The following is a 23,933-nucleotide window of genomic DNA, read 5'->3' on the forward strand; positions in this document are numbered from 1 at the left end:
AGCCCATTAATCCTGTCCAGGCAGCCCACTCTCTGTGTCCCCTCTGACTGTCCACTGTCCGGTGTTCACAGGTCTACCAACACACTCGCATACACCCTTCGCTCAGACTCACTTCAAGTCAGCGCTGCAGCGGCGTACATTATCTAATGTCAGCATGCATTATGCAGGAGGCAGATGAGTGACATTAATATATATTAGTGGGTTCATTTGGAATAAATCGGGTGCTTTATGGTGCCGCTGCAGCTGTAAGATGTACTTTAATTTAGGCTTTTTCATAAAATACCAAGAGCGGTTTACTTAGTGTCTTATATTATTAATATTATATCCTTATGTTGTCTAAGAAAAGGGAAAAACTTCTGTATTTCCAAATATTATGGTAGATGTGCAATAAGAAACTGCAGTACATGTACAGGATGTTCTATGAGATGTGTTTGTTTTTATAGATGATTAACTATTATTTTCTTAAGGCATGTGAGAATATTAGGTTTCCTTTCATTTATAGGTTATATATAATGTTACTAGTACATTACTTTTTAGTATTAAAGTATATTACCTTGTTTGTAGAGCTTCACTGATGCTGGGTTTTTGAGGCAGATACTGAAATTTGAGAATTTACAAAGCATACAAGTAGGGATGCACTGATCTGGGCTGATGTTTTAAAAGGTGCTTGGATTCAGATAAAAATATGTTTAAAAAGAAATATGTAATTTCACAATTTTTTAAAATGTAGCCAATCCAAAATTATTGATGAATATCAAAAAAACAAAATTGCCAGTATATCAGTTTTTCCCTATTTACGTGTGTTGATTTCCATATGCTGGACAGTATTTCGTTGACAAACAAGAAGCCGACACGAACATTTAAATAATACATTTCACGACCAAATTAATACCCCAGTTTTTAGTCAGTCCTAACATCTGCATGAAAAATCCAGTGTCCGTCTGAGCTCTGGTGATGCGGAGAGCACGTAGATGGTTTGTAAGGGCAGGGTCAGACTAACTGCCTGTCTGAGTGTTTTTCTGTGTGAAATCTTGTTGTGTGTCTCATTTTTCCTGGGGTAGTTTGATCTGTCACTGTCTCTTCAGGTCTCTATCCCTCTGTTCTTTGCTCAAACTAGATCTTTTTGTTCCTTTTTTTGTTTTTTGTTTTTTTACAATGCATTGCGTATTCAGAAGAGGCAGCATGTAGGTATCTTAAAACAATGCGCACCTCCCTGGCTGCATGAATCATCCTTTACTTTCTACTTAGTTTTTTGTGTTTTGTTTCGTTCTCTATTTTTAGCTTTGATTTCTTTCTGGGGTCTGCTTTTTGGTGTTTCCCCTGTTATGTTGTAGTAATACATATGTCTTATTGCAAGGATGAAATACTAAAGATTTTTTCTTTTACCATGCTGTTCCTGTGTGTTTCTTAGCAGTAGTGTTGTAAGCTCTTGGTAAAAGGGAAATCCACATACTTTCAGTAGGTTTCTTGGTTAACACTCTTATTTTTCATTTTTCATTCATTAGCGCATATTTCTCGAGTGCACTTTTAATTTTTGTCACTGTTTTGAGTTTCGTCTGCTTCGTCGATATCACGAGCTGTCTCATTTTGTCCTCTTCCCTCGACACCGTACACCTGTCTCTCATCTGTTTTGCGCAGCTGCATGGTCTCTCTTTTTGCACGATGTGTGTTGCTCTCACACAGAGTTTGAATGATTTAATATCGCTATCTTTTTTCCCTCTCTCCCTCCCCTCCCTTCTCTCTTTTTGTTTATTGTCTTTCTTTGTCTTCTCTCTCCAGGGGATGTGCTCTTTCAGATGGCTGAAGTGCACAGACAGATCCAGATCCAGCTTGAGGAGATGGTGAGCATGTGGTGGTGGTGTTGCTAAAATCAGCAGTTCTTAAGCCTCGAGCCAGACGGATTGTGGGATGGTTGCTTTGGAGTCACGCGATATATTTTAACATTTAATACCCAGCAAGACACACTCCCTACTGTACACGAGTAGCTTCTACTGTAAATCCAGTTTCTAATGGCAGCAACTCTCTTTATTTGCTATGGTTTGTTTACTGATACTCTGATATGTAAATTACAGTCATTACAGACTGAAAACATTCTCATTTCACTTCTCCAAAAGGTCTTTATTTGAATCCAGCAAAGAGTAAATTGGCCAATTGTGGCAACATTAGAAGGAAACGCTCAGTCAACAAAAAGAAACAGCGAGGAGCATCCTGTCTTTAATGTTTATGCAAATTGTGTTAAAGGGTATTTTGCAACTGGAATCCTTGATCTTTTGGATAATAGGTGTCAAAGATTCAAGGTAATAATGATATTTTTTTGTGCAGTGGTACAAGATGCAGATTAGAAACTGAGCAAATATTAAATTTTTATGCAAATATTTCATTCGGTGCTGACTCTCAGCAAGTTAAATAGAACTTGGGTTATATGAACATATCCAAAGGAGAGAAGGAAGGTCACAGTATATTATGTGCAGAATCCAGTCTATACTGTCCTGTGTTCTCTCAGCTTATACGTGCACACAGGCAGCAAACTCGGTGCACACTGCCAGACACCCTCCTTTATTTGCATTGTAACTGGAAAAGTCTCACACTTCACGGCATTCCTCTGCACCAACACTAACTCATGAGTGACGTTCCTGTTTTAAAAATAATCTGCTGTGGTTGATCATGTGACTGCTTGAGGTTTCAGTGCATTTTGTTGTTTCTTGCATTGTGTTTGAGGCTTTTCTGTGTCTTGCAGTTGAAGTCGTTCCACAACGAGCTGCTCACAGAGCTGGAGAAGAAGGTCGAGCTGGACGCGCGATACCTGAATGTGAGATTCCCTTCTTCACAAACTGTGCTGCTCTAATGGGCCTTTCAGCCTCTTCTAGCTTATTGTTTTGGTTTGGCTACACTGTTGCTGTTTAGTTCAAACTCATCACTTTGATTCCAACAGCACACAACAAGTATTTTTCAAAGCTGCAGACTGGTTTAGAAACCACCTGGAGAAACTGGTGGAGACCAAAGCAGCGCTAAAAGAAATGGTAAATGGCCTGTATTTATATAGCGCTTTACTCGTCCCTAAGGACCCCAAAGCGCTTTACATATCCAGTCATCCACCCATCCACACACTGGTGATGGCAGCTACATTGTAGCCACAGTTACCCTGGGGCGCACTGACAGAGGCGAGGCTGCCGGACACTGGCGCCACCGGGCCCTCTGACCACCACCAGTAGGCAACGGGTGAAGTGTCTTGCCCAAGGACACAACGACCGAGACTGTCCAAGCCGGGGGCTCGAACCGGCAACCTTCCGATTACAAGGCGAACTCCCAACTCTTGAGCCACGATCGCCCCTTAGAAGACTAACTGATGGACACTAGCTAGCCTTTACTTGATTCAGTCAATTTCATTCATCTCTAAAATGTTGTAGACGTTCATAGACAATGATACCGTTTAGTTACTTCTACCTTGTGCTTTCCTGGAGCATTTCATGGACATTCGTTGGGTACTTCTTCATGTTTCATTTTAAGGAAAAAAAAGATCCCGGCTTAATTGCATGAATTTTATGAAAACCACTTGTGATAAGAATTACTGCTTGAGGAGATTCTGATGGCATAATATTCAGATTCATTATGTAACAGGACACCTGCCCCACCACGAGCTTGAATAAAACATCCTGTTGGACCTCTCATGGGAGTGAATTTATGTGGAATACAGTATGAACCACATTCGCATAAAATCACTGGCTCGGAGTCAAAATGCACTCCTTAATTTTCCACCGGCTTTCATCCAAACCACTGCAGCAAGTTACATAAATCACATCCTATTCTGTCCCGTGAATAGTGAGAAATTCTGGGAAACTGAGGAGTTTTGCACAAAAAGAACAAAATTAAGTGGAGGAATTTATTTGGGGTGATCTGTGTTTGGAATCAGCCCCCAGAGCGTTATGTAATGCTAAACAAAGAATTTCTAAGCACTCTTGGAGGGCTTTTGGATGAATGTCACTCAAATATGTTTTCAAATGAATGCTTTAATTTGATTTGCATGTTCCTTTAAGTTGTTAGGAACATATTATATAATGCATACTATTGACATGAACACGCTACAGTTGATGTTGTGATACATACATGTGATACACAAAGAAAAGAAAAACATCCGATCAGGAAACAAAATATTGGGAGTGAGGAGGAGAAATAAGAGACCTCAGTTCTCCTGTCTCAGTGATGCAGAAGCTGACCACTTGTCAAATAAATGTCTGCCTCTGTCAGTGTGAAACATCATCTGCTGATGCTGACACGTGCGAGCAGCACTGCTGTGCCCCTGCTGACTTTGTGCTGCCCCCCTTCCCCCCCAGGCTGCACTGAAGAAGTACCAGATGGAGCACAAGAGCAAAGGGGAGAGTTTGGAGAAGTGCCAGGCAGAGCTAAAGAAACTGCGCCGGAAGAGCCAGGGCAGCAAGCACCCGTCCAAATATGGGGACAAGGAGATGCAGGTCAGTGTGTGAGTGTGTGTGTCGGTCAATGTAAATGTGTGCAGCTCCTTCAGTGGATCAATAAAGAAAAAAGCAGATGTCTATGGATCACCAGTATCCGTATGGCTATCTGCAGGACCTCTTTTAAAAAATGCATGGCAGCATGGCTACAAATGCCAGTGCCAAAAAAATGTGATCCGGCTGGCTTCAGGCCAGCATGTGGCGCAGACAACCTGCCAGTCAGCTTCTGCTGAAAATGTCTGTTTCACATAATTCACTCCATCTTTATTTCAGCAGTGTCAAAATTCGAAACGCCAACAGAGACTTTTAGTGAACTCGTGCTGACTTTTCAGTCTACCACACACTCGGCTCCTCCTGGCTCACAGATGCTTTCCCTCCTCCTGATGGGATTTGAGCCTCAGTGCGCCTAGTAATCCGTGACTGCTGCCGGTGCTGATGGGATAGGACGTGCTGAGCTGAATGGGATGTGGCCCCCGACCGTGCATTCGTGCTTTGTGTACCCGGTCTCTGAGGGGGAATGGAGATAGCGAATGCTACCACTCAGACAACAACACACAAATTTTAATTGAGACTGGAGTTTTAGTGTAGATCATAAAACCCTAGATGCCAACAGACATAGTAATATTTAGTCTACTCCCCAATAGAGTAGACAAAATAAAGCCATGTGGGTTTTACACCTACCAGACTGATGATTTGGGTAACGAGCATTATCCTGTACATGCTGTTTAAATGTTGCCTCTAAAATGTGTATAAAATACCTTAAGAACCCAAATAAAAAGTCTATGGGAAAAAAGTGATGAAACTCTTATATATTATACTAATAAATCAAAGAATCTGTAGAGATGTTGCACCTAAAGAAAAGATCTGACAAAGCAACAGAAGCAAAATAGATGCTGATGCATAAAAATTGCTTATGTCCTGCTAGATTTAAATTTCTGTAAATTAAATTCAGTTTTATTTATATAGCACTAATATAATATGAGCCATGTTAACCAAAGCTAACATGGCTATGATCGCCGGTGTTGCACCAGTTTAAGAAAAAAACCAAGCATTATGATAAAAGGAGCTTGACTACATCTATTTGGTAACTGTTCAATGCACTCCCACAACTTTTAATAATTTATCTGTGTCATTAGTTGCTGCACTTATCGGCGTTGCATAATATTTGTTGACAGTATCTAGGCCAGGTGAATGGGTTGAGTGAGGCATATTTCTCTCGTGTCCCGGTAACTGCTTGAGCGGAGGCGTGATTAGATGGTGCAAGTCTCTGCGCTCTCATCTGTAGGTGTTGCGGTGACACATGGTGGGCGTGCCCTCTTATACAACCTGCACAGGAGATGCTGCTGTTAGCTGCTGGGATCTGACAGGCTGATAGAGAGTGAGGATGCAAAGGGAAGGAAGATGATATCCTTTTATGTTCTTGTGCTTCTTAGTTGACGTTTGCACACGTATGCAGCCTTATATAGGTTAGCCTTAATTGGCTTCAATCCGGAAATCGCTTTTGTTACAGCTGCAGCGTCATAAAGTCAGTTTCAGGCAGATTTTGCTATCTCCACAGCTGGCTGTCTGCTTACTCAAATGTCACACACACTTGTTTATGTTTGTATATTTGGGTGTTAGCAATATGCTGAATGTATGATTGATGGACCTCTGAAGCTTATATGTGTTGTCAGCACTTACGATATCAAATTAAACTCAGTGTAAAGGGGAATATGGGGCTTCATCTGCTGACAGCCTGTCAAGCACAAAACAAGTACTCACCTGCAGCTGCACTGGGTAAAAACAGAGGTTCACACGTCTCTTTAGAGGTCATTTCTCTGTCACATCAGCTATTGCTGTTTGAACAGAGCACTGGTCCAAAGTATGTATTGTAAGTTCCCTTCCCCTGAAATGTATTACGGTCATTGTTAGCTGACTTGATACTATTAAGAGATCAGTTCTGGTCCAACTTACAAAAATTTACAGAAAGAGAGGTCATCATATATCATGAAGTCATGCACAATGTGGTTTTAACTTATCGTTATACTGCAAAGAAAACAGGGATCAGAGGCTAAAAAGCTAATTGTGCAGCACATATAAAGGCTGAAGAAGTCGCCCTGTGCTGCTCTGTGGGAGCAGCAGGGGAGGTAATTATTGTGTAATTGTTAGTGTTGCCGCAGTGGATGGCTGCTGGAGCATGAAGGGGGCGGCCAAGTCGGTCGTTCCAAAAATCGATACGGGGGGCTGGGGGGGGGGGGGGGTTCAGCTGCAGCATGAGGAACACCAGCACAGGGTCTGTCATTCCCTCTGGGCCTTAATGTATTATTGGGTGTGAAAGCTCCGAGCAAGAGCAGCCACGTCTTCACCTTTTGAGTATGCTAGCATGTACTGTGGCCTCCTGACTAGCCTTAGCACAGTCAGAGGGCAACAGCATGTTTAAAAGGCCAGATTCTTGTTGTGCATCATAAGGGCTCTCGTGGGAATCAGGTCTTGGCAGGAACAAGTGACACCAGGCAAAAGTGAAACACAGATCTGCCTTTTTGTAGCATGGCATACAGCAAGGATCTGGGTGTTTTCTGGCAGCAGCAAGCTTGAAAGTTTGCTTACTTCCTTCCATGAAATGAGGCCATCACTACAGCATCCTCCACTGTCTAACTTTTAATTAAATGATGGCACAGCTCACTGGTGCCTTCTAGAGCAGCGAGGAAGAGAAAACACAGATTAAAGTAACTGCCGCTCGTTCCTCCAGCTCAAGACTGATGTTAATATTAAAGCGGGCAGTTCTCAGGGGCAGCAAAACTTCTCTTTAAGCACAGCACACAGTCTGATGTGTTTGTTATTTGGACTCTAGGTTTAGGTTATGCTCATTAGAACGGTTTTATTCATCCTCCAGTTTAACATTATCATGCTTCAATGGAAAGAATATCAACATCAGTACTTCACATTATGATTAATGCTGCAAGAGTTACAAGGTCAGTACATTTGCAGAATCCCAGGATGATAAGAAGAGAAATAAAATGTTTTTTAAAAAAGCTGAATAGAAGAAAAAAGAAACCATTTTCTTCTCCTTTGATATTCATCAACTCTAAACTCAGGAAAACACTGAATATAAAACAACATAACTGAATAATCTTCAGTAATTTAGTAATAGTTGTATCGTCATCCTGTCAAATATGAGCGTTAGCGAGTTGTTTTTATTTTTAGATTATTGTAAATAAATATACTCTGTGCTTTTTATGCTAGTTTTTACAAAACAAGACTGACATGGCCTTTTACTACTTTTAGAGACAGTACTAGTAATAAAAAGTATTTGATGAATTTGCATTATAATTAGCCGTAATCGAGTCGCACTGGCACTTGAATGAAGTCTCGTCGGTGGTCTCTCATCAGCGCAGAGCCATTTCCCTTTATACGCTTGTTCGACTCACTGCGATCTCCTAAATCATCGATGTCCTACTGAGAAAAATACACCAGCATGCTTTTCCACACTTTTCTGAAGAAAGTCTCGTCTTTCTGAGATCTCTTCTGTTCGGGGCCAACTCTGAATCTTCCCACACTGATTGATTGCAGAGACTTCAGCTCGTCCATTTTATGTGCAGCTTACAGAAACTGTGAGATGACCACGCTTAGGACACAGATCCTTCGTGTGTTTCATAAAGGGACAGAACATATCTGCAGACACTTGTTTAATGAATATTTCTGCATATTGAGCAACGATGTCACAGATATTCACATTAATCAGCAGTAACACCAATCAAAACTACAATCTCATCATGAGAGGAATGCGAGGCTGATGAGAGGTAAGTGAGAACTGTGCATAGTTAAAACCTTTTTCTTTGTTTCTGTGTGTGTTTATTTTTTTTTATGGGCGTCTTGTTGAAGATAAGAGGAAGTCAGCTCGTAGCCAGCTTGGCTGTGATTAATGATCTCCCTCTGCCGCTTGTGTGCTCTTGTTCTTCACGTGTAAACACACTTAGCTGGCTCCATCAGACACATTTCTGCGTTACATAACCAGGCTCAGTTGATAAGTCGCTTTAATGGAAATGTTACGAATGGAAAGAGATGTTTCTACATTTATGTGCTGACGCTTTTTTGTTGTGATCATTTCAGATGCAAAGAATAGAATCGCACCCTTTGCTCACATTACAATACTGATTTCTGATCAGCTGTAAAACAGACACCAAATATAGCATGAAATACAAATAGGTTATATACTGTAAATGTAATTATAGTTTAATAACTCTGAACCCTGCTTGTTAGATATCATACGCTACTTTCTGATATCCGAGTTCAAAACTATCCTGCTAATATCCAAAATTACAGCATAAACGGTATATAAACGATGGGCATAGCAACCACGATGTCACCCTTTCTGTTTTCAGCTATAAATTTACACCTGCTGACTTCGAGGGAATTATATTTGGATGATTTCTAATTTAAAAAAAATAAAAAACATTGCTTGTGGCTAGGTCCATCTTTTATGTACCGTCTATAGGATCAGCTCCCTTTTGGGGATTTTATTATTGTTATTATTATCATGTTGTTGTTGTTGTTGTTAGAAGTCTGCCACATGTATCTGATAACCAGGTTTTATTGAAACACATATGCTGTAGGCCTTCTACTCATCAAGATGGGACCTTACTATTTGGGTTTCTTATGACTAGGATCAGCGCTGAGACATCAAAATCAATTTCATTTTCTTTTTATGGCTGGCAGGCTCCTCTGGAGGGAGTTAACACAATAGTCTGTTATTACTTTCGCCCTTTTGGCAGTTTGCGTTTACTTTCCTCTCAGTGAGACACAGAAAGCTTTAGCTGTAAGAGCTGGATGTGGAGGTAGTCTTTAACCTCTCCATGTAATGAATGAATTTACCTACAGCCGTACACTGCTTAACATCCCTCTGCGCAGCTCGGTGTCATTTTGAAGAAAACGCTGCAAACGGTACCGATAGGCTTTTTGAATGGCCGTTTCCACCACAGACAGACATGTTTCATACTCAGCAGAGTTTTTGCACCAGTGATTTAGATCATCTTTAATGTGAAAACTCGGTGATTACTTGGACACCATCTCCCTCCGTGCACAGGCCTTAAATGCTGATCGGGCTCACTGTCAGCAGAAACCAGAAGTAGTGTTTGGCCAGATTTATATTTGTGTAAAGGCGGAGCTTTTGGGTGAAGAGTGGCTGATTGGCAGTAACATGAAAAGCAAGTAGGAATCTAATTAGGGCTCCATATCTGAGGGTGATCAGGCTTAATGTAGTGAAGCTGCATGAATAATGGAGAAGGAGCTGTGGTGAAGAAATGCACTTGGATGTACAGTATATCAATTATCCAGGGATGCTTTTATAAACATTTGCATCCCATATTCCATATACGTCCCTTTCTCATGCATATGCAATGGCAGCATAAGGATTATTTAAGATATAACAGAATTCATGATCTGAGAGATTACATTGACATACTCCTCGTTTAGTCAAGTTTTTGGTCTTTTCGAGGAGGTTAAAGTTTTATTTTGATTCTTCTACTGTAGCTACACTTGATTTTTCTACTTGTCATTGTTTCGGCCTACTTAAATGTAATTATTATTACATTATGCAATATTATTATGATGATGATAAACCAAAAAGCTGCTGTTGCCAAATATTTCCCCCCTTCCTTATACAGTCTCTTTAGATAGATCAACCATGTGTAAGTACAGTATGGCTTTTTAAACTAGGTTTTAATACCAGACCCGTTATAACGCAGTACGTCTGCAATAAATCCTAAATAGAATAAAGAAAATGAGTTATGCCCCAAAACACATTCAGGGACTACAGTTTAGTCTAAGCTTGCAGCCCTTTATGTCTACATGCTGTGAGTAAAGGATCTTAGAGGAGGAAGGCTTTAGGCTTGAGATAGAGGAGACCGGTTTGGCAGCTTCTGCTAATTAAATGTCTCCTTTTACGTTTTTCGGTTTCCTTTTGAGTTCACATGGCATTCTAGGAAGATGACATAATCACGAGGAATTCAGTAAATAAACAAGTGACCTCCTCGGTAAACCGCAGATTTATTTCCTGTAACTCTTAAAGAGTAAAATTCTCAGGAAATCAGGCAGAGAGCTGACGGAGGGGGAAACCGCTCCATCAGTCACTTCCCGGTGATTGACTGCACCCTTCTGGCCGCTCTAACCTCGCGACGGGTCGGAATGCGATACCTGCAAGCGGCTCCACCTCCGCTGTTTATATGACTCATGAATGGCCTTCATCTTCCTCTGCTGCTGCCACTTTTTTGTCACCATTTAATATTCCAGTGTGGGTGATTGGTGCATGTTCAGCCTTTGTTCGCCTACATAAACAACTTTGTTTAGTTCTAGGAGATTGTTCTTTTCTGCTAAATAACCAGATTCAGCCACATGAATGTCTTTATTTTGTAGCACTGAGTTTTACCACCTGCCTATGAGGAGTGCACAGAGCACATTATTCACCCCATCACAGAAACTGGGTGGTGAAAAAGGCTCATAATTAATGGGTATATGTTTCACTTTTGAAAAAAGGATGATTTTAGCATGAGCAGTCATGCTTTCTGTCTTTGGTTAAACTATAGATACTTGTAGACAGTATCTTACATAGTATCCAGTTTTTAACAAAAGAGTTGCTTTATTTTTGTCAACTTTTAAGCCACAGTGGATCATCTCTCTTCATTTCATCCTGTCACACAAACCCTCGACATGTCTCCCTTCATTACATCCATGAGTCTTCTCTGAGGTCTTCCTCTTTTCCATCTTTAACACCTTTTGTCCAGTATATCCACCCTCCCTCCTCTGCAAATGCCCAGACCATCTCAGCCACCCCGCTCTAACTTTGTCTCCAAAGTAACGGATGCTCTTTTACTAATATTTTGTTTTCATTTTAATCTGAAATTGGTGATAATTAACATAAAACTTAGACGTAGAAGAACAAACAAAAAGTTGGCTGAACTTTGATTAAAATGCAAAAGAAAACCGAGCTTGTGTGTCTTCGTGTGGTAGGATTTAAACCCCCAACCAGAATTTAAATAGTTCAGATGTCCAAAATCTTTGTAATATCAACTGTCAAATATGTCACAGGAATAGATTATATGCATATTTTTCATGACTGCACTCAACCTAGTCTCCGGCACAAATGGGACTCTGTGCTTCCAACTGTAATCACTTTGTAGTGAAGAGTGAAAGGATGAGATTAATTGCTGGTTGTCTGCAGCTGTTGCCACATCTTACCTGTCAGTCGGGGTCTATTAGACTCATTAAACACCAACACCAGCACAGACAGCCGATCGCTGTGAATGTGTCTTCTTCCTGAAGACCAGTGACCGTCTGTATGAAGACACAGGTTCAGTAAGGAGTGGCGATGACATAGATCAAATATTCGTACCATACTCTTATTTATTCCTACTTTTATTACAGTCATAATCTTGACAGAGTTTTAAAGCACTCGCAGTGATAAAGTGTGTAAATGACCCCCAGTGAAGGATTGTCATAAAGCTAACGAGCATATGTAGTTAAGGTTCGGCACAGTATTACACTGTCATAAACACTGCGTGGCTATGAGAGTGTTATTGGTTAAAAAGCAGGAAAAATAAATATTTCTAGAGTTAGTCGGTTCCATAGAGAACTACAAGCCTAAACAATTAAATGCATGATGAACCACTCTCTGCAAAAGCCCTCACTTAACTCCTAAATGTAACATCAGCAGATAGAAAATCCACCACTGCTTATTTCACAATAATGTCTTCACGGCCAATTTTCTCAATAAGGACGAGCGGAAGTGAAAGCCTTCCTGTTTTAATGTTGATCTCTGTGCATTAGATTGTGTGATAGTGTTATTTTGGTGCCTGCACATTTATTTCCACAGATGATTTTTAATTAAATCTCTCAGCCGGCAGAGCGCTATGGCTACATTTTAATTGGAGCACTTACTATTTAAAGGATGAGCCAAAGCTTTACATGAACACAAGCTTACTGTGACGATATTGTTCAGTTTTGCTTTTAAAATTTAGATTTTCTTTAATAAGTTCAGCGAATTCTTATTTCTATTCAATTATATACAGAAAAAGTCTGAAGAAGCTTTTTTAAAGAGTCAGAAAAGAGTCAGCTTTCCCCTTTGTCACGAGGTTGTTGCCACAGAGAGTAGCTCCACGTGTGTTTTACACCAGACGCTCTTCCTGACACAACCCCAAAGGGGATTTTTGGCACAGATAAAACAAAAATGAATATCATGTCAATAAAATACATCTGCAGTGTGAAAAATCAGTTTAACTGGAGTGAACCAGTTTAAAGAGCTGTGAAAACACAAACTATGGACAAAAGTGGTCGAGGGTCAGGTAATGACGTGAATTAATAGTACCTAAACGGGGCTCAGGTTGCTGTGAGAAGGTTACGCGAGCTTATAGCAGCACAACTAAGGGATGGTTTAGGGTGACCTGATCCAGCCCTAATTATAAGATTTATCCAGAAGGAACGTTTTGAGGCTAATCTAGAGAAGAAGGTGTTTGTTTGGTGATCCCAAACCGGTTCCATAGGAGACAGGTCTGAGCTGAAGGCTCCGCCTCCCATTCTACTGTTAGAAACTCGAAGAACCCCAAACCAGCCCGCAGTCTGAGAGCAAAGTGCTCTGTTGGGATGATATAGCACTATGAGGTCTTTAAGATATACTGAGGCCTGATCATTCAAGGCCTTGCATGTGAGCAGAAGGCTTTTAAATTAAATTCTGAATTTAATAGAAAGCCAATAAAGAGAAGCTAATATGGGAGAAATATGCGCTCTGGTACTCTCGCTACAGCGTTCCAGATCAACTGAAGGCTTTTCGGGGAGCTTTTAGGGCAACCTGATAACAAAGAATTCAAGCAGTCCAGTAAATTTCAGCTTTGCATAAAATACTTCAGATGATTTCTTTTTATACTTTCAGTTTCCCATGTTGTCGGTAAGTGTGATGTTGATGGTGAGGCAGTAATATTTTCTAAAGAACACATGATTATGCTTCATTAAAGGACTATCTGGTGCTGCTTAGTGTGTGATGGTGGTTATAGCGCAGTGTTAGGTCATTTAAGTGCTGCTTTCTCTTTTTTAAAAGCTCCAGTCTGCCATCCACAGCACTGGTGCTAGTTCAAACAGCCAGTTGCACATGACAGTGCGTAGGCTTCTAAGTTTCCCTGCAAACCACCGAGCCGCGGTCATTAACGCCTCATCCAGGAGCTCCTTGCTGTCTGGCACTCAGAGAATGTTGTTTCACATTATGTGACACCGTGGGAATCTGAATGTTTTCACTTACGTAAGCGAGCCTGCGTTCATTCTAATTTTGCCTTTGTGTGCCTCAAGGTGATTGTGGATGTGGACGAGTGGCTCCACTTGTTTGGTGGAGAGGAGCCATTCTGCACCCTTACGCAGTACAAGCACTAAATGGACTCAGTGGGCTGAGCTGGTGAAGGAGGTTGAATGAGTTTAAAAGCTCGATATAGCTCGGAAAGAGCGGATTTCAACTAATCTGCGGGAAATTTAGAGCACCAGTCACTGTGATCACATAATAGATGTGTGATCAGACAGCCTGAGGGGCCTGACTTCTTTCTGTCTAATTCACGGTTTTCAGGTCTGATGTGCTGTGACATTTTCGATTTAATTTTCAAGGCGGCACACGAAAGCCCAATTTGTCTGCTTTTTATATGTCACGATTGTGATGTATGATGCCTGAGCCATCGAAATTCTGTCCATTATCTGAAGTCATTTAAAGCTTTGATTGTTAAACGGTTGATTCACCCACTTCACATAACAGTTTTCGGGGGTTTTGAGAATCATCAAGACACCGCATCCCTGAACTTCTGTAAAAATACATTTCTGGAAAGAGATTTTGTTCTTAAAAACTTACTCCAGAGTGTATCAGTTTATTAATCACCGGAGTAGATGTTGCGCATTTCCAGTCCAGTTTATGGCGTCCTACTTTTTCCTTGAAACTTGTATTATCGGTCGAGTGTCTGGATTAAGATTGTCCTCCATGTTTTTGTTTCATGTGCTTTCTTTTTGCTCCTAGTATGTGGAGGCCATCAGTAATAAGCAGAGTGAGCTGGATAACTACATCGCTGAGGGCTACAAGAACGCTCTGTCTGAGGAGAGGAGGAGGTACTGCTTCCTGGTGGACCGTCAGTGTGCTGTGGCCAAAAACAGCAGCGTCTACCACAACAAGGTGAGAAGATATTTGATATGTTTGAATTGCTGTTGCTCCTACAGCACCATCATTTATGTTGTTCCAAAACCTGAAAAAACAAGAACTTTTATAGGTTTTAAAAGTTTTAGTTTTTTTAGTTACTTTGTTTTTACAGTCACAAGGCTGTGACATCACAACAACACCATTGGTCTTCTCATTGACTGTTGGTCGTGGTAGGACCACATTCATAGCTCACTGGTAACTGAGGCATTTCCCAATAAGGGTAGCAGGCTAAAATGCTGCTTTAGGACTTCCAGCTGTGTAACAGGTTTGTGTTATTGTAGGGTCTTTAGCTTCCAATGTAAATCGCCTTGAGGCAACTGTTGATGTGATTTGGCGCTACAGTATAGAAATAAAAATAAATAAAATTGAGTTTTGGGGCTTTATCAGCTTCATATTTGTATTCCTGGAAACAAATGATGATGATCAAAATAATCATTACTTATCTCATAGTGAGTCTTTACGCAGCCCCTCAGTTTATCTTCATCATCTTAAAAAATATGTTTACCTTTAAGTTGTTACAACTTTAGGACCACCCAGCTTCAACCTTATTGTTTGGCTTCAGAGCCTCGGCGAAAGTATGAATGTATGTTCCCACTTGGTTGGTGGGGAGGAGCCATTCTGCACCCTTACGCAGTACATGCACTAAAGCACTAAAATCCAATATTTCACTCCAAATGAATGAGATAGGAGACGTGTGCCGCTTTATCGTCTTCCTTTACCATTCGCGGCGACCTTCTGCATTTTTCATGTATTAATTCCATCAAAAACCCTAAAGACGCCTCAGATGCATCAGCCAATCACGACTCCTGTATCGCACTCCCTCACAAATGGTAAAATGTGAAAATGTTCGTTTCCTGTTTTGTCTGTTTTGTACAAATGTAAAATGTCAATTATTTTAAAAAAAAAAGTGGCAAAGGGAAGTGCGAGAGGATGTAGAAGAGGAGGATGGGAGGGAGTGTGGAGGTCGGTGGGAGGGAGAGTGACCTACTTCTGCAAGAACACTTGGTTCAGACTCACTGTGTGTGGGTGTGAAGTGTCTGAATGGGTGATTGATAGACAGAGGGAGGAAGCACAGAACACAAACTGCTGCTGTGATGATTAAACAGCCTTAAAAAAATTGTCTTAGAGGAGTTCACATTAATACTTATTTTTGAAAAAACAGTTCCCACTTTCAGCTTTTTCAGTGGATGTGAGGCTCTGAAAGACTCTGATAGTTGAATTAAACTCATGTGGTGATGATAATAATCATTTGTAGTCACCCTATTTATTTAGATTTATGTAAATGTATTTTTGGGTGGTTGTGAAGCTCAGGACCAGGTAGTTGCTTCAGACTCAGGGAAGCAGCTGAGGTATCACTATGTCGTCGTTTCTTTGGTTGTAAGAGTATTAGAAATGAAATGTAATCCTAAGTTATTGCTGCTTCGCTCCACTGAACTGTTGAAACCCTGCAGGTCCGGTACTTCTTAGTTACCCTCAGGAGTACATGTACTGTGAGATGACTGCTGAAGCTCTCTGTTACTTTGGGAAATCTCGTGTTTTATTAGTTACTGTAGGCGAGCGGCTCTCTCGTGCTGTTGTCAATCAGCTGAAAAGAAAGAATGAAAGAAAACAGAGCCGCCTTCTCCTTGTCGATTTCTGTCATCACTGCTAAAGCTCTGCCCACCTACGCTCCACCTTAACTATGTGAAAAGCTTAGATTGTTATGACTCATCTTTTTCGCCAACATCCACATGAACCGAGAGAGATTTTGATGAAAACACAAAGCTTTGCGTGGGTCATACTTCATTCATCGCAATTTCACTGATGCAGGTACAAAAAGGAAGCGCTAACAGTGTTTCCTTCTGACCTGCTTTGTTCAGTAATAATTTAAGTCCCCTGAAACAACAAAAGCTGCATTAACTGTGGATAATCTACGTATGTTGTGTACTCACAGCCTCATAGCCACAGGCGGCGTGAGCTGACATGGCCGTCTCTGAGCCCGTCGACCAAACTCTCCGTAGAGAACAAGTTTGAATCGCCACTTACATGATGTCACTTTATCAGTGCGAATTAGTTCTTGCTGCACTTTTTTCCCTTTGTGTATGTGTGAGTTTGTTTGATCATCCAACCCACACGCAGACACCTGACACTGTGGCCCACATGCACTCAGCGGGGCCAGACAACCTTGGAACCACGCTGTGTTTATCCTCCACACCAGCCTGGCATGGTTAAAAGCTGTTTGCAGAGCAGATTCTGCTCGCCGTCTTTCTTTATTCATGAAAACTCAGAACTTCATCATTTATTCACTGATGACAAATGCAAATGAGAAGTATCTTTATGTAACTGAACTACTGTATAATGTATGGCTTCTCATCCCTCGTGGCCTGCGCTGACTGCATGTTCTTTTTCCTTTTCCCTTTTTCTTGCATCACCTTTTTGTCTGCTCGGATTATGTAAAAAAAAAAAAAGTGTTGTTATATTGATGCCTACAGGGGAAAAAACACTTACAGAAGCGGCTTTATTTCAGAAGGTAAACAAACTAGAGAAATATATGTACACCCACAGCAAACAGGGGCAAGCGCTGCTCCCAAAAAAACAGAAAAATTAACAACTCACGCTGTGGAGCTCCAGCTTTACCTGTTTATTGCGCCACAAAAAAGTGATATTCACAGCACATCTGTGAGCTTTTTTCCTCTTTTTGTCAGCCAGGTTTTTTCTTACAAATAAGAAATATTTTATTTCTTTCTGGAATATTACATAACTGCTTAAGTGGCATACGGCGCATGTGCAGAAGAAGTTGTAAAGTGAGTACTGACTTTGGCGGATCCGCTGCGCTCTGCTAGTACCCTCTCATTTCCTTTCAGCTACAGATTCAAATGATTTAAAACTTACACATTATTTTGACTACCAAGTATTTCTCATCTCTTTCTTTCAGGGGAAGGACCTTTTAACTCAGAAGATCCCACTGTGGCAGCAGGCTTGTGCCGAGCCCAACAAACTGCCAGACCGTGCCATGTTTCTGGCCCAGCAGATGAGTGGTGCAACGGGCACCATGCCTCCTGGTGCTCATCACCCCGGCCTTCCCATCTCTGAGCCTATTCCTGGTGCTAAACCCCTGCCAGTGCCTCCAGAGCTGGCAGCCCTCAGGGCCAGTGGTGGCATGGGACAGCAGGTGAGTTCTTCTTCTGGCCTGATTTAGTTTGCCAAACACTGGTACACCCGTGTGCTTTGTTTCTTCACGCTCACTTACGTGTTAGAAATAAACATCTGTTACTATTGTGTTCCAGTGAGCTCGCTGTGGGCTTGTTGTGATAGAGAGGACTCAGGATTCAAGCTTAGACTACAATGTACAATAGACTGTATGTAAAAGATGGGTGTAGCCACCATGATGTCACTCACTGGTTAGTGAATTTCCATGAAGTCTTCTGCTGTATTCACTGTTTCTAGCCATTTGAAACAACACAGTTCAAAGAGTCGCCCCCTGCAGGCAGTTAGAAAAAATGCACCCAGAAGCTATGTCAGTCTTTTTTTTTAAAGAGTTTTAGGTTATGGACACTTTCTAACTCTTGAGGTTTGAGAATGAGAAGCCCATCCAAGCGGTCAACTGCATCGGGGAATCCCTCAACACATCCTCACAAAATCTGGGTCAAGGGAAATGAAATCATTTGGTCTTTATATCCTCAGGCTCTTTGGCACCCTGCCCCCTTCCTTCTCCTCCTGCAGGCTCAAAAATGAACACAGACTTTCAAGATTCAAAGACTTCATCATTTTAATTACGGTGGTGCAGATTAGTAGAGTTTTATAACGGCAGACTAAATATACTTTGAAATTCTTTTTGCCGTCTCCCAGCTACTCCTTAAGCTTATCTTCAAATCAGCGTGAACTCAAATAGTGTTTTCACTAATCACAATTTCATGACCCAGATCTGCTCTCCTCCTTCATTATCACTAATGAGCTTCAAGATGTTGCGTAACAGCCTTTTGTGACGTAACAAGAAAAAATGTTTGCATTTTAATTGCCTGCATGCAGAGGCTGATGGGAGGTGTGGAAGGAGGGATGCCTGTGATGAATGGTACGGCCGGCGTTCATGGAGGAGAAGACTACCAGCAGTGGATGGAGGGCAAAATCGCCCAGGGCAAAGCCTCACCGCAGACTCAGCGGCACGGAGGCGAGGTGTACTCCAACACCCTACCTGTGCGCAAGGCCGCCCCAGCCAAGAGCAAGACCACACTGAGTAAGGACACACACTGTGGGCTACATTTATTCTGATGTGGTGTTTAATCTAACATGTCCTGGCAATAATCACACTAACGCTGCACTTTTCTGCTGAGCAAGGATGCTGATGAAAGGACTCGTTAACTGACTTCACAATCCTAAATGTATTTTAAAATTAAGAAAGGCTCAAAAGACTATATGTAATATAAAAGTGGCAGACACTTTCTCCAGTCCTGCATGGCTGTTTTAGTTTTAGAGAACATTTGCAGTTTGGTTCAGTCTTATCAGCCTTATTTCAGCCCCAGCTCTAGCAGCTCGTTTCACAAAGAAAGCTCCACAGTGTCTCTCTGCACAGCAATAAACAGCAAAGTGACGACGAGACTTAGCTTCAAGAAGAAAGGAACCTCTAGCAGTCACATATAAAGCAGTCAGATATAGGTGAAAACACAAAAGAGCAAAGTCTGAGGAAAAAACAACATAATTACAGCAGTAATATTCAAGAGGATAGAAAACGGCACTCCAAATAAATGGTTCTTTTTGTTTCCGGCAGCTGGATATATGAAAAGACCATCGTTTGCTTGGCAGAATATTGTGAGCCAGTGTTATTTCAGGGCGGTGAGTTTGCCAGCTTGTTGTGGAGTTGTTCTGCTGTTTAGTGGCAAAATGAAAATATCTCGAAAAGCAAATTTAACTTGGCATTCAGCGTGCTTTTAATCACAGTGAATGTACTGGAAGGTATATTTCCAGAAAAGAATTACTGCATCTCAGATATAGAAAAAGCTAATGAGATGACCCGGCTGCCACACACATGCTCGGTGCCGTTTTAATAAGAAAGAGGCCAAAGCAAGTGGGAATAGAAGGAGATGTGATAATAAAACCAAAGTAAGACGGTACATTTCTGAGTAAAAATAGATTCAGAGGAGGATATTTCACAAAAATGTGAATAATATAAAAATCTACATTGAATAAAATCCCTGTAGACATTCTGTATGTTTCAAGCATCGTTAAGGGCTTAGTAGCAAAAACTGAAGTTTATGGAAGTGTGATAACAACTCTCTTCCTCCTCCTCCTCCTCATCTCCACAGCAGAGACCCGCACTCTGCCCCGGTCCAGCTCCATGGCAGCAGGTCTGGAGAAAAACGGAAGAACTCGTGTCCAGGCCGTCTTCTCCCATGCTGCCGGTGACAACAGCACGCTGCTTAGCTTCGCTGAGGGCGACGTGATTACCCTGCTGGTACCCGAGGCCCGTGATGGCTGGCACTATGGAGAGAATGAGAAGACAAGGATGTGAGTGCAAAATGAAATGCAGCAAAAAAAGCGACAAATGCAGTTCTGTCAGGATCACTGTAGTCAAAGCTGAGTCGTTATTTCCACCTGCAGTGATTTATATTCGGCCCACTTGGAGAGAGGAGTGACAGAATAGAGGAATCTGCGACAAACAGACATAATGTTAAATAAGTCAGAAATGGCATGATCAGCATGAAGTGGAGGAGCTGGGGCGAAGAAGGGTTGCAAAGTGGGTTGCAGAGGCAGCGGCAACTGCAGACTGTAGGTGAACAGGTCAGCCAATGCTGTGCATTTGATTTTTGTGTTGTTTATATTTGATGTCCTCCTTCTGCAGGCGTGGCTGGTTTCCCTTCTCCTACACACGGGTGATCACTGATGGCGAAGGAGACTCTATGCGGCAACTTCGAGTACACAAGTGGGTGTTTGCACTTTGCAGACTTCATTGTTTTGAATGCATAATCAAACTGAATGTTATTAAGTTAAATATTAATATTATTCACAGAAACTTAATGATTTTGTTGGTTAACCTGCCAGATCTCCTTTACCAGTAGAGTTGGGGTTTTTACATAAATATTAATGTGAGATGTTACTCCTTACTCGGGCAGCGGGGTGGAGCTGCGTTGTATTTCAGCAATGATGTAATTGTGCCCATGTACAGTGCTTGTGAGTCCATCAAATGTACTGAAGCATTTTTCAGAAGCATCCCAGAAACGGCTCTCTGTTCTGTGCGGCACAAAATGCACAGCGAGTGTATTTTGGCCAAAGTCATGTCAAACTGCACAGAGCAGATGAAATGGGCAGGAAAAGCATTAGGAAGCTGATCAATTTTCAAAATAAAAGACCCTGGCTAAAATCTTCTGAAATGCTTTGGTTGAGATTTGATGCTGTGTGAAGGATGACACAAACCCCACCGGAGACGAAGCATCCCACACACAAAAAATGCACTTAGGAGCTGGTGAAAGCCTCTGTCTGCTGAACGTAGTCACACATCGATGAAGCAATGAGCGAGGAGGGGAGGGAGGTGGTCTCACACACACACACACAACCCCGTTCAGCTATCCTAGTGAGGACCTTCATTGACATAATGCTTTCCCTAGCCCCTTACCCTAAACCTAACCATAACCTAATTGTAACCCTGACACTAAAACCGCATTTTGAGCCTCAAAAATGGCTTTAAATGCCTTTGTGAGGACCAGGTTGTGTGTCCTCACAAGCAGTTTTCAGTCCTCACAAAGATAGCTAGACAGGAACACACACACACACACAAACAAACATAACAAACTCCATATACAAATATCAGACTCTAGGCTATACTGCCTCAAAATAACACTGCGATATGACATACTCATACTGGGAACAGTAATGCATGTTATTGTATTACATTGCATAAATATAATGTGATTGCACTGCCCCAGCACTCAAAATGATATTGTACCTTGCAGCAAAAGTAAACCAATCATGAAAGTACTTCCAAAATCAAAATCAGTCCCCTGGTGACTCGCCCATATACCTTCCCTACCTAGAGACATCAAATGTTAGCGCCTGATTGGCCCAGGAGGAATTGCCCGATGGGGGATCACATGATTTACAGTTTCCTCCTTTTCTGTGTACTTCTTTGTGTTTCTAGTCTCCACCATGGCAAAAGCAGCAGCACGGGCAACCTTCTAGAGAGAGAAGACATGGCTCTCCCCGTCCCTGATTATGGCATCCACTCCCGTATGGCAGCACAGAGCGCTGCTGCGCTGCACGGCAGACAACAACGCCCCTACAGTGTGGCGGTGCCAGGCTTCTCACAGGTGGGGGGTCTGCAAAACAAGCACACAAACACATGCAAACTCGCATCCACCCACATGGGTTCACACATGACACACGAGCAGTCTCACGAAACCTGGCAAAGATCTCGTCTGTCTCAGAAAGTTTGGAGGTAGCTTCCCCCTACGTGCTGCCAGCCGGAGATGCTTCGCTTTGACTCGCTCTCTCTTAGCTTACATAAACGCACAAATCAGCTCTGCCTCGCTTCACATTCCTGGTCACAGAGGGTCGAGTGTAAGATGAGGCACAGCTCAGATTGCAGAGGTCTACCGCTGTCGCTGAAGGAAGTGCTTCTGACAGGCATCAGCTGATAACAGAGTCGGCGTTCAGCCAGGCTAAAGAGAAGGCAGCTGTGGCGATGGAGGCAGCTTAATTTTTCAGAAGGAAAAATCAAAAGTAGCCTTACGCAACGGTAAACTTCACTACTGGCCCACCTTCCCTCCTACGCCTCACCTGGAACATTACATGTGGGCGATGCCTAATTGCTCAGCAGTCATGTAACATCAAGCTTTGAAACATCTCTGCTGACATTTAAGGAAAAATGTGTTTTGTAATTTTGGTCAAGGATATGTATGCGTGGAAGTTATTCGGTCATTCACTTCTGATTTGATCTTCAATAAAGCACAAAATTTTGTTTGTTTTATATGAACATAAAAATGGAAAATATGTTAAATATATTTTACACTGTTTCACTTTTAAGTCATCAATTTCAACCAGTCAGTGAAAGAATAATGAGATGATAACCAGGAGAGGGGCTGATGTATATTGTAGTGTATTTTCCTACCATACAGTTTCTTTAACATCTCCAGTTTTCGTTTGATGATGCTGCATCTTCTTCTTTATGTTTCTTTGTCGCCACCTTCTGACTGCTTTTGTCATTGCAACAGTTCACGAAGTTTCAGAACCAGGCTCAACTAAACTCAATTTTTTATTTTGGTTAACAAAAATAATTTTTGTTAAGAGCACAGTTTGTAAAATGTGCCTTTAAGAGAGAATGCAGTAAAATTTAAAAAGTAAATTTATTAATAATAAATATTATTAATTAATATTTATTTGCTCAATAAATAACAATTTATTTTTACAGATCTTTTACATTTGTGTCTTCTTGTTTTTAATAAACAGTTGAAATTGTTAAGCACTGTCTTTACCTTATTATCTTATTAGCTTATATTATCTCATCATACTGGTATGAGTGACAGTTAATGTGGTTTTCATGCTTTATTTCAGAGTTCATATTTAAAGTGCACAAACTAAACGTTTCTTTCTTCTTTGATTATGTCTTTGCAGCAGGGAGTCGAAGAGTATGAGCCCCGCTTCCCCACAAGGTAAGAACCACTCAGCTTGATTCAGTCAGTGTGGTTTTTTTTGTGTGCCAGGAATCAGTTTCAACTCAGTTCCAGTTCAGTCATTTCAAATGCACTCGGCAGTGTTTGTGGGTGGGAAGCCAAAGTGGAATTCTGTCCCGTTGGCTCGAGAGCTGGAATCTGAGGCATCAGTGAGAGTTAGTTTACCAAACAGCTGAAGATGGAGAGATGAGGGATTGGGACAGATCCTGGTGCATGCCAAGTTCAGACCCACAAACAGACAACCAGCAGGACACACCACACTCTTTGTGTTGTTTTTCTTAGTTCTCCTCTGTTTGCAGCAGCGTGATAGGAATCCATAGGTGATAAGATGGTGCAGTTCTGACCGCATAATGGTTTTAAAGAAGGCTGGCTTTATCTTTAAGTCACCCATTAGTAACAATTGTTTCTATCTGTAAAACTAGATTACATTAATCATCTCTTAGTGCTGTTTTGTCAAAGCCACCGTGTGGCTCGTCCATGCCCAGTGAGTCCTCTGGTGTTCAGAAGTGCTGCTGTTTTAACACAAACCTTACTTTAGACACCTAAGCCAAGTAGTTTTTAATGGCTAATCCCAAGCCAGCAGTTTTTGGTGCGTAAACCTGACGAGTCAAAGTGAAAGTAAAAAAGTGGGGA

The 23,933-nt window shown here is 41.6% G+C and overlaps 1 protein-coding gene across 12 annotated transcripts in view; it reads left to right on the forward strand.

Moving 5' to 3' along the window:
• The window catches only part of baiap2b (BAR/IMD domain containing adaptor protein 2b), a 72,059-nt gene that overhangs the window by 40,026 nt on the left and 8,100 nt on the right, over positions 1-23,933 (forward strand). For 5 of the 12 annotated variants that reach the window (XR_315281.3, XM_005913851.3, XM_005913857.3 and 2 more), the window contains 11 exons: positions 1,173-1,184; positions 1,780-1,841; positions 2,738-2,809; positions 4,332-4,469; positions 14,485-14,637; positions 17,576-17,812; positions 18,670-18,874; positions 19,941-20,142; positions 20,477-20,557; positions 21,770-21,938; positions 23,242-23,279. Coding sequence is in view for 11 of the 12 variants with exons in the window: in XM_005913851.3 (XP_005913913.1) it covers positions 1,173-1,184; positions 1,780-1,841; positions 2,738-2,809; positions 4,332-4,469; positions 14,485-14,637; positions 17,576-17,812; positions 18,670-18,874; positions 19,941-20,142; positions 20,477-20,557; positions 21,770-21,938; positions 23,242-23,279 (1,369 nt within the window). In the remaining variant the exon portion in view is untranslated. The remainder of the gene's footprint in view (positions 1-1,172; positions 1,185-1,779; positions 1,842-2,737; positions 2,810-4,331; positions 4,470-14,484; positions 14,638-17,575; positions 17,813-18,669; positions 18,875-19,940; positions 20,143-20,476; positions 20,558-21,769; positions 21,939-23,241; positions 23,280-23,933) is intronic. The other 7 variants (XM_005913852.3, XM_005913862.3, XM_005913860.3 and 4 more) reach the window with 4 other exon arrangements.

This window comes from Haplochromis burtoni, unplaced genomic scaffold, assembly GCF_018398535.1.
Source record: "Haplochromis burtoni strain Fernald_Lab_line unplaced genomic scaffold, NCSU_Asbu1 Contig_6, whole genome shotgun sequence".
In the NCBI taxonomy this organism is placed as follows: Eukaryota; Metazoa; Chordata; class Actinopteri; order Cichliformes; family Cichlidae; genus Haplochromis; species Haplochromis burtoni.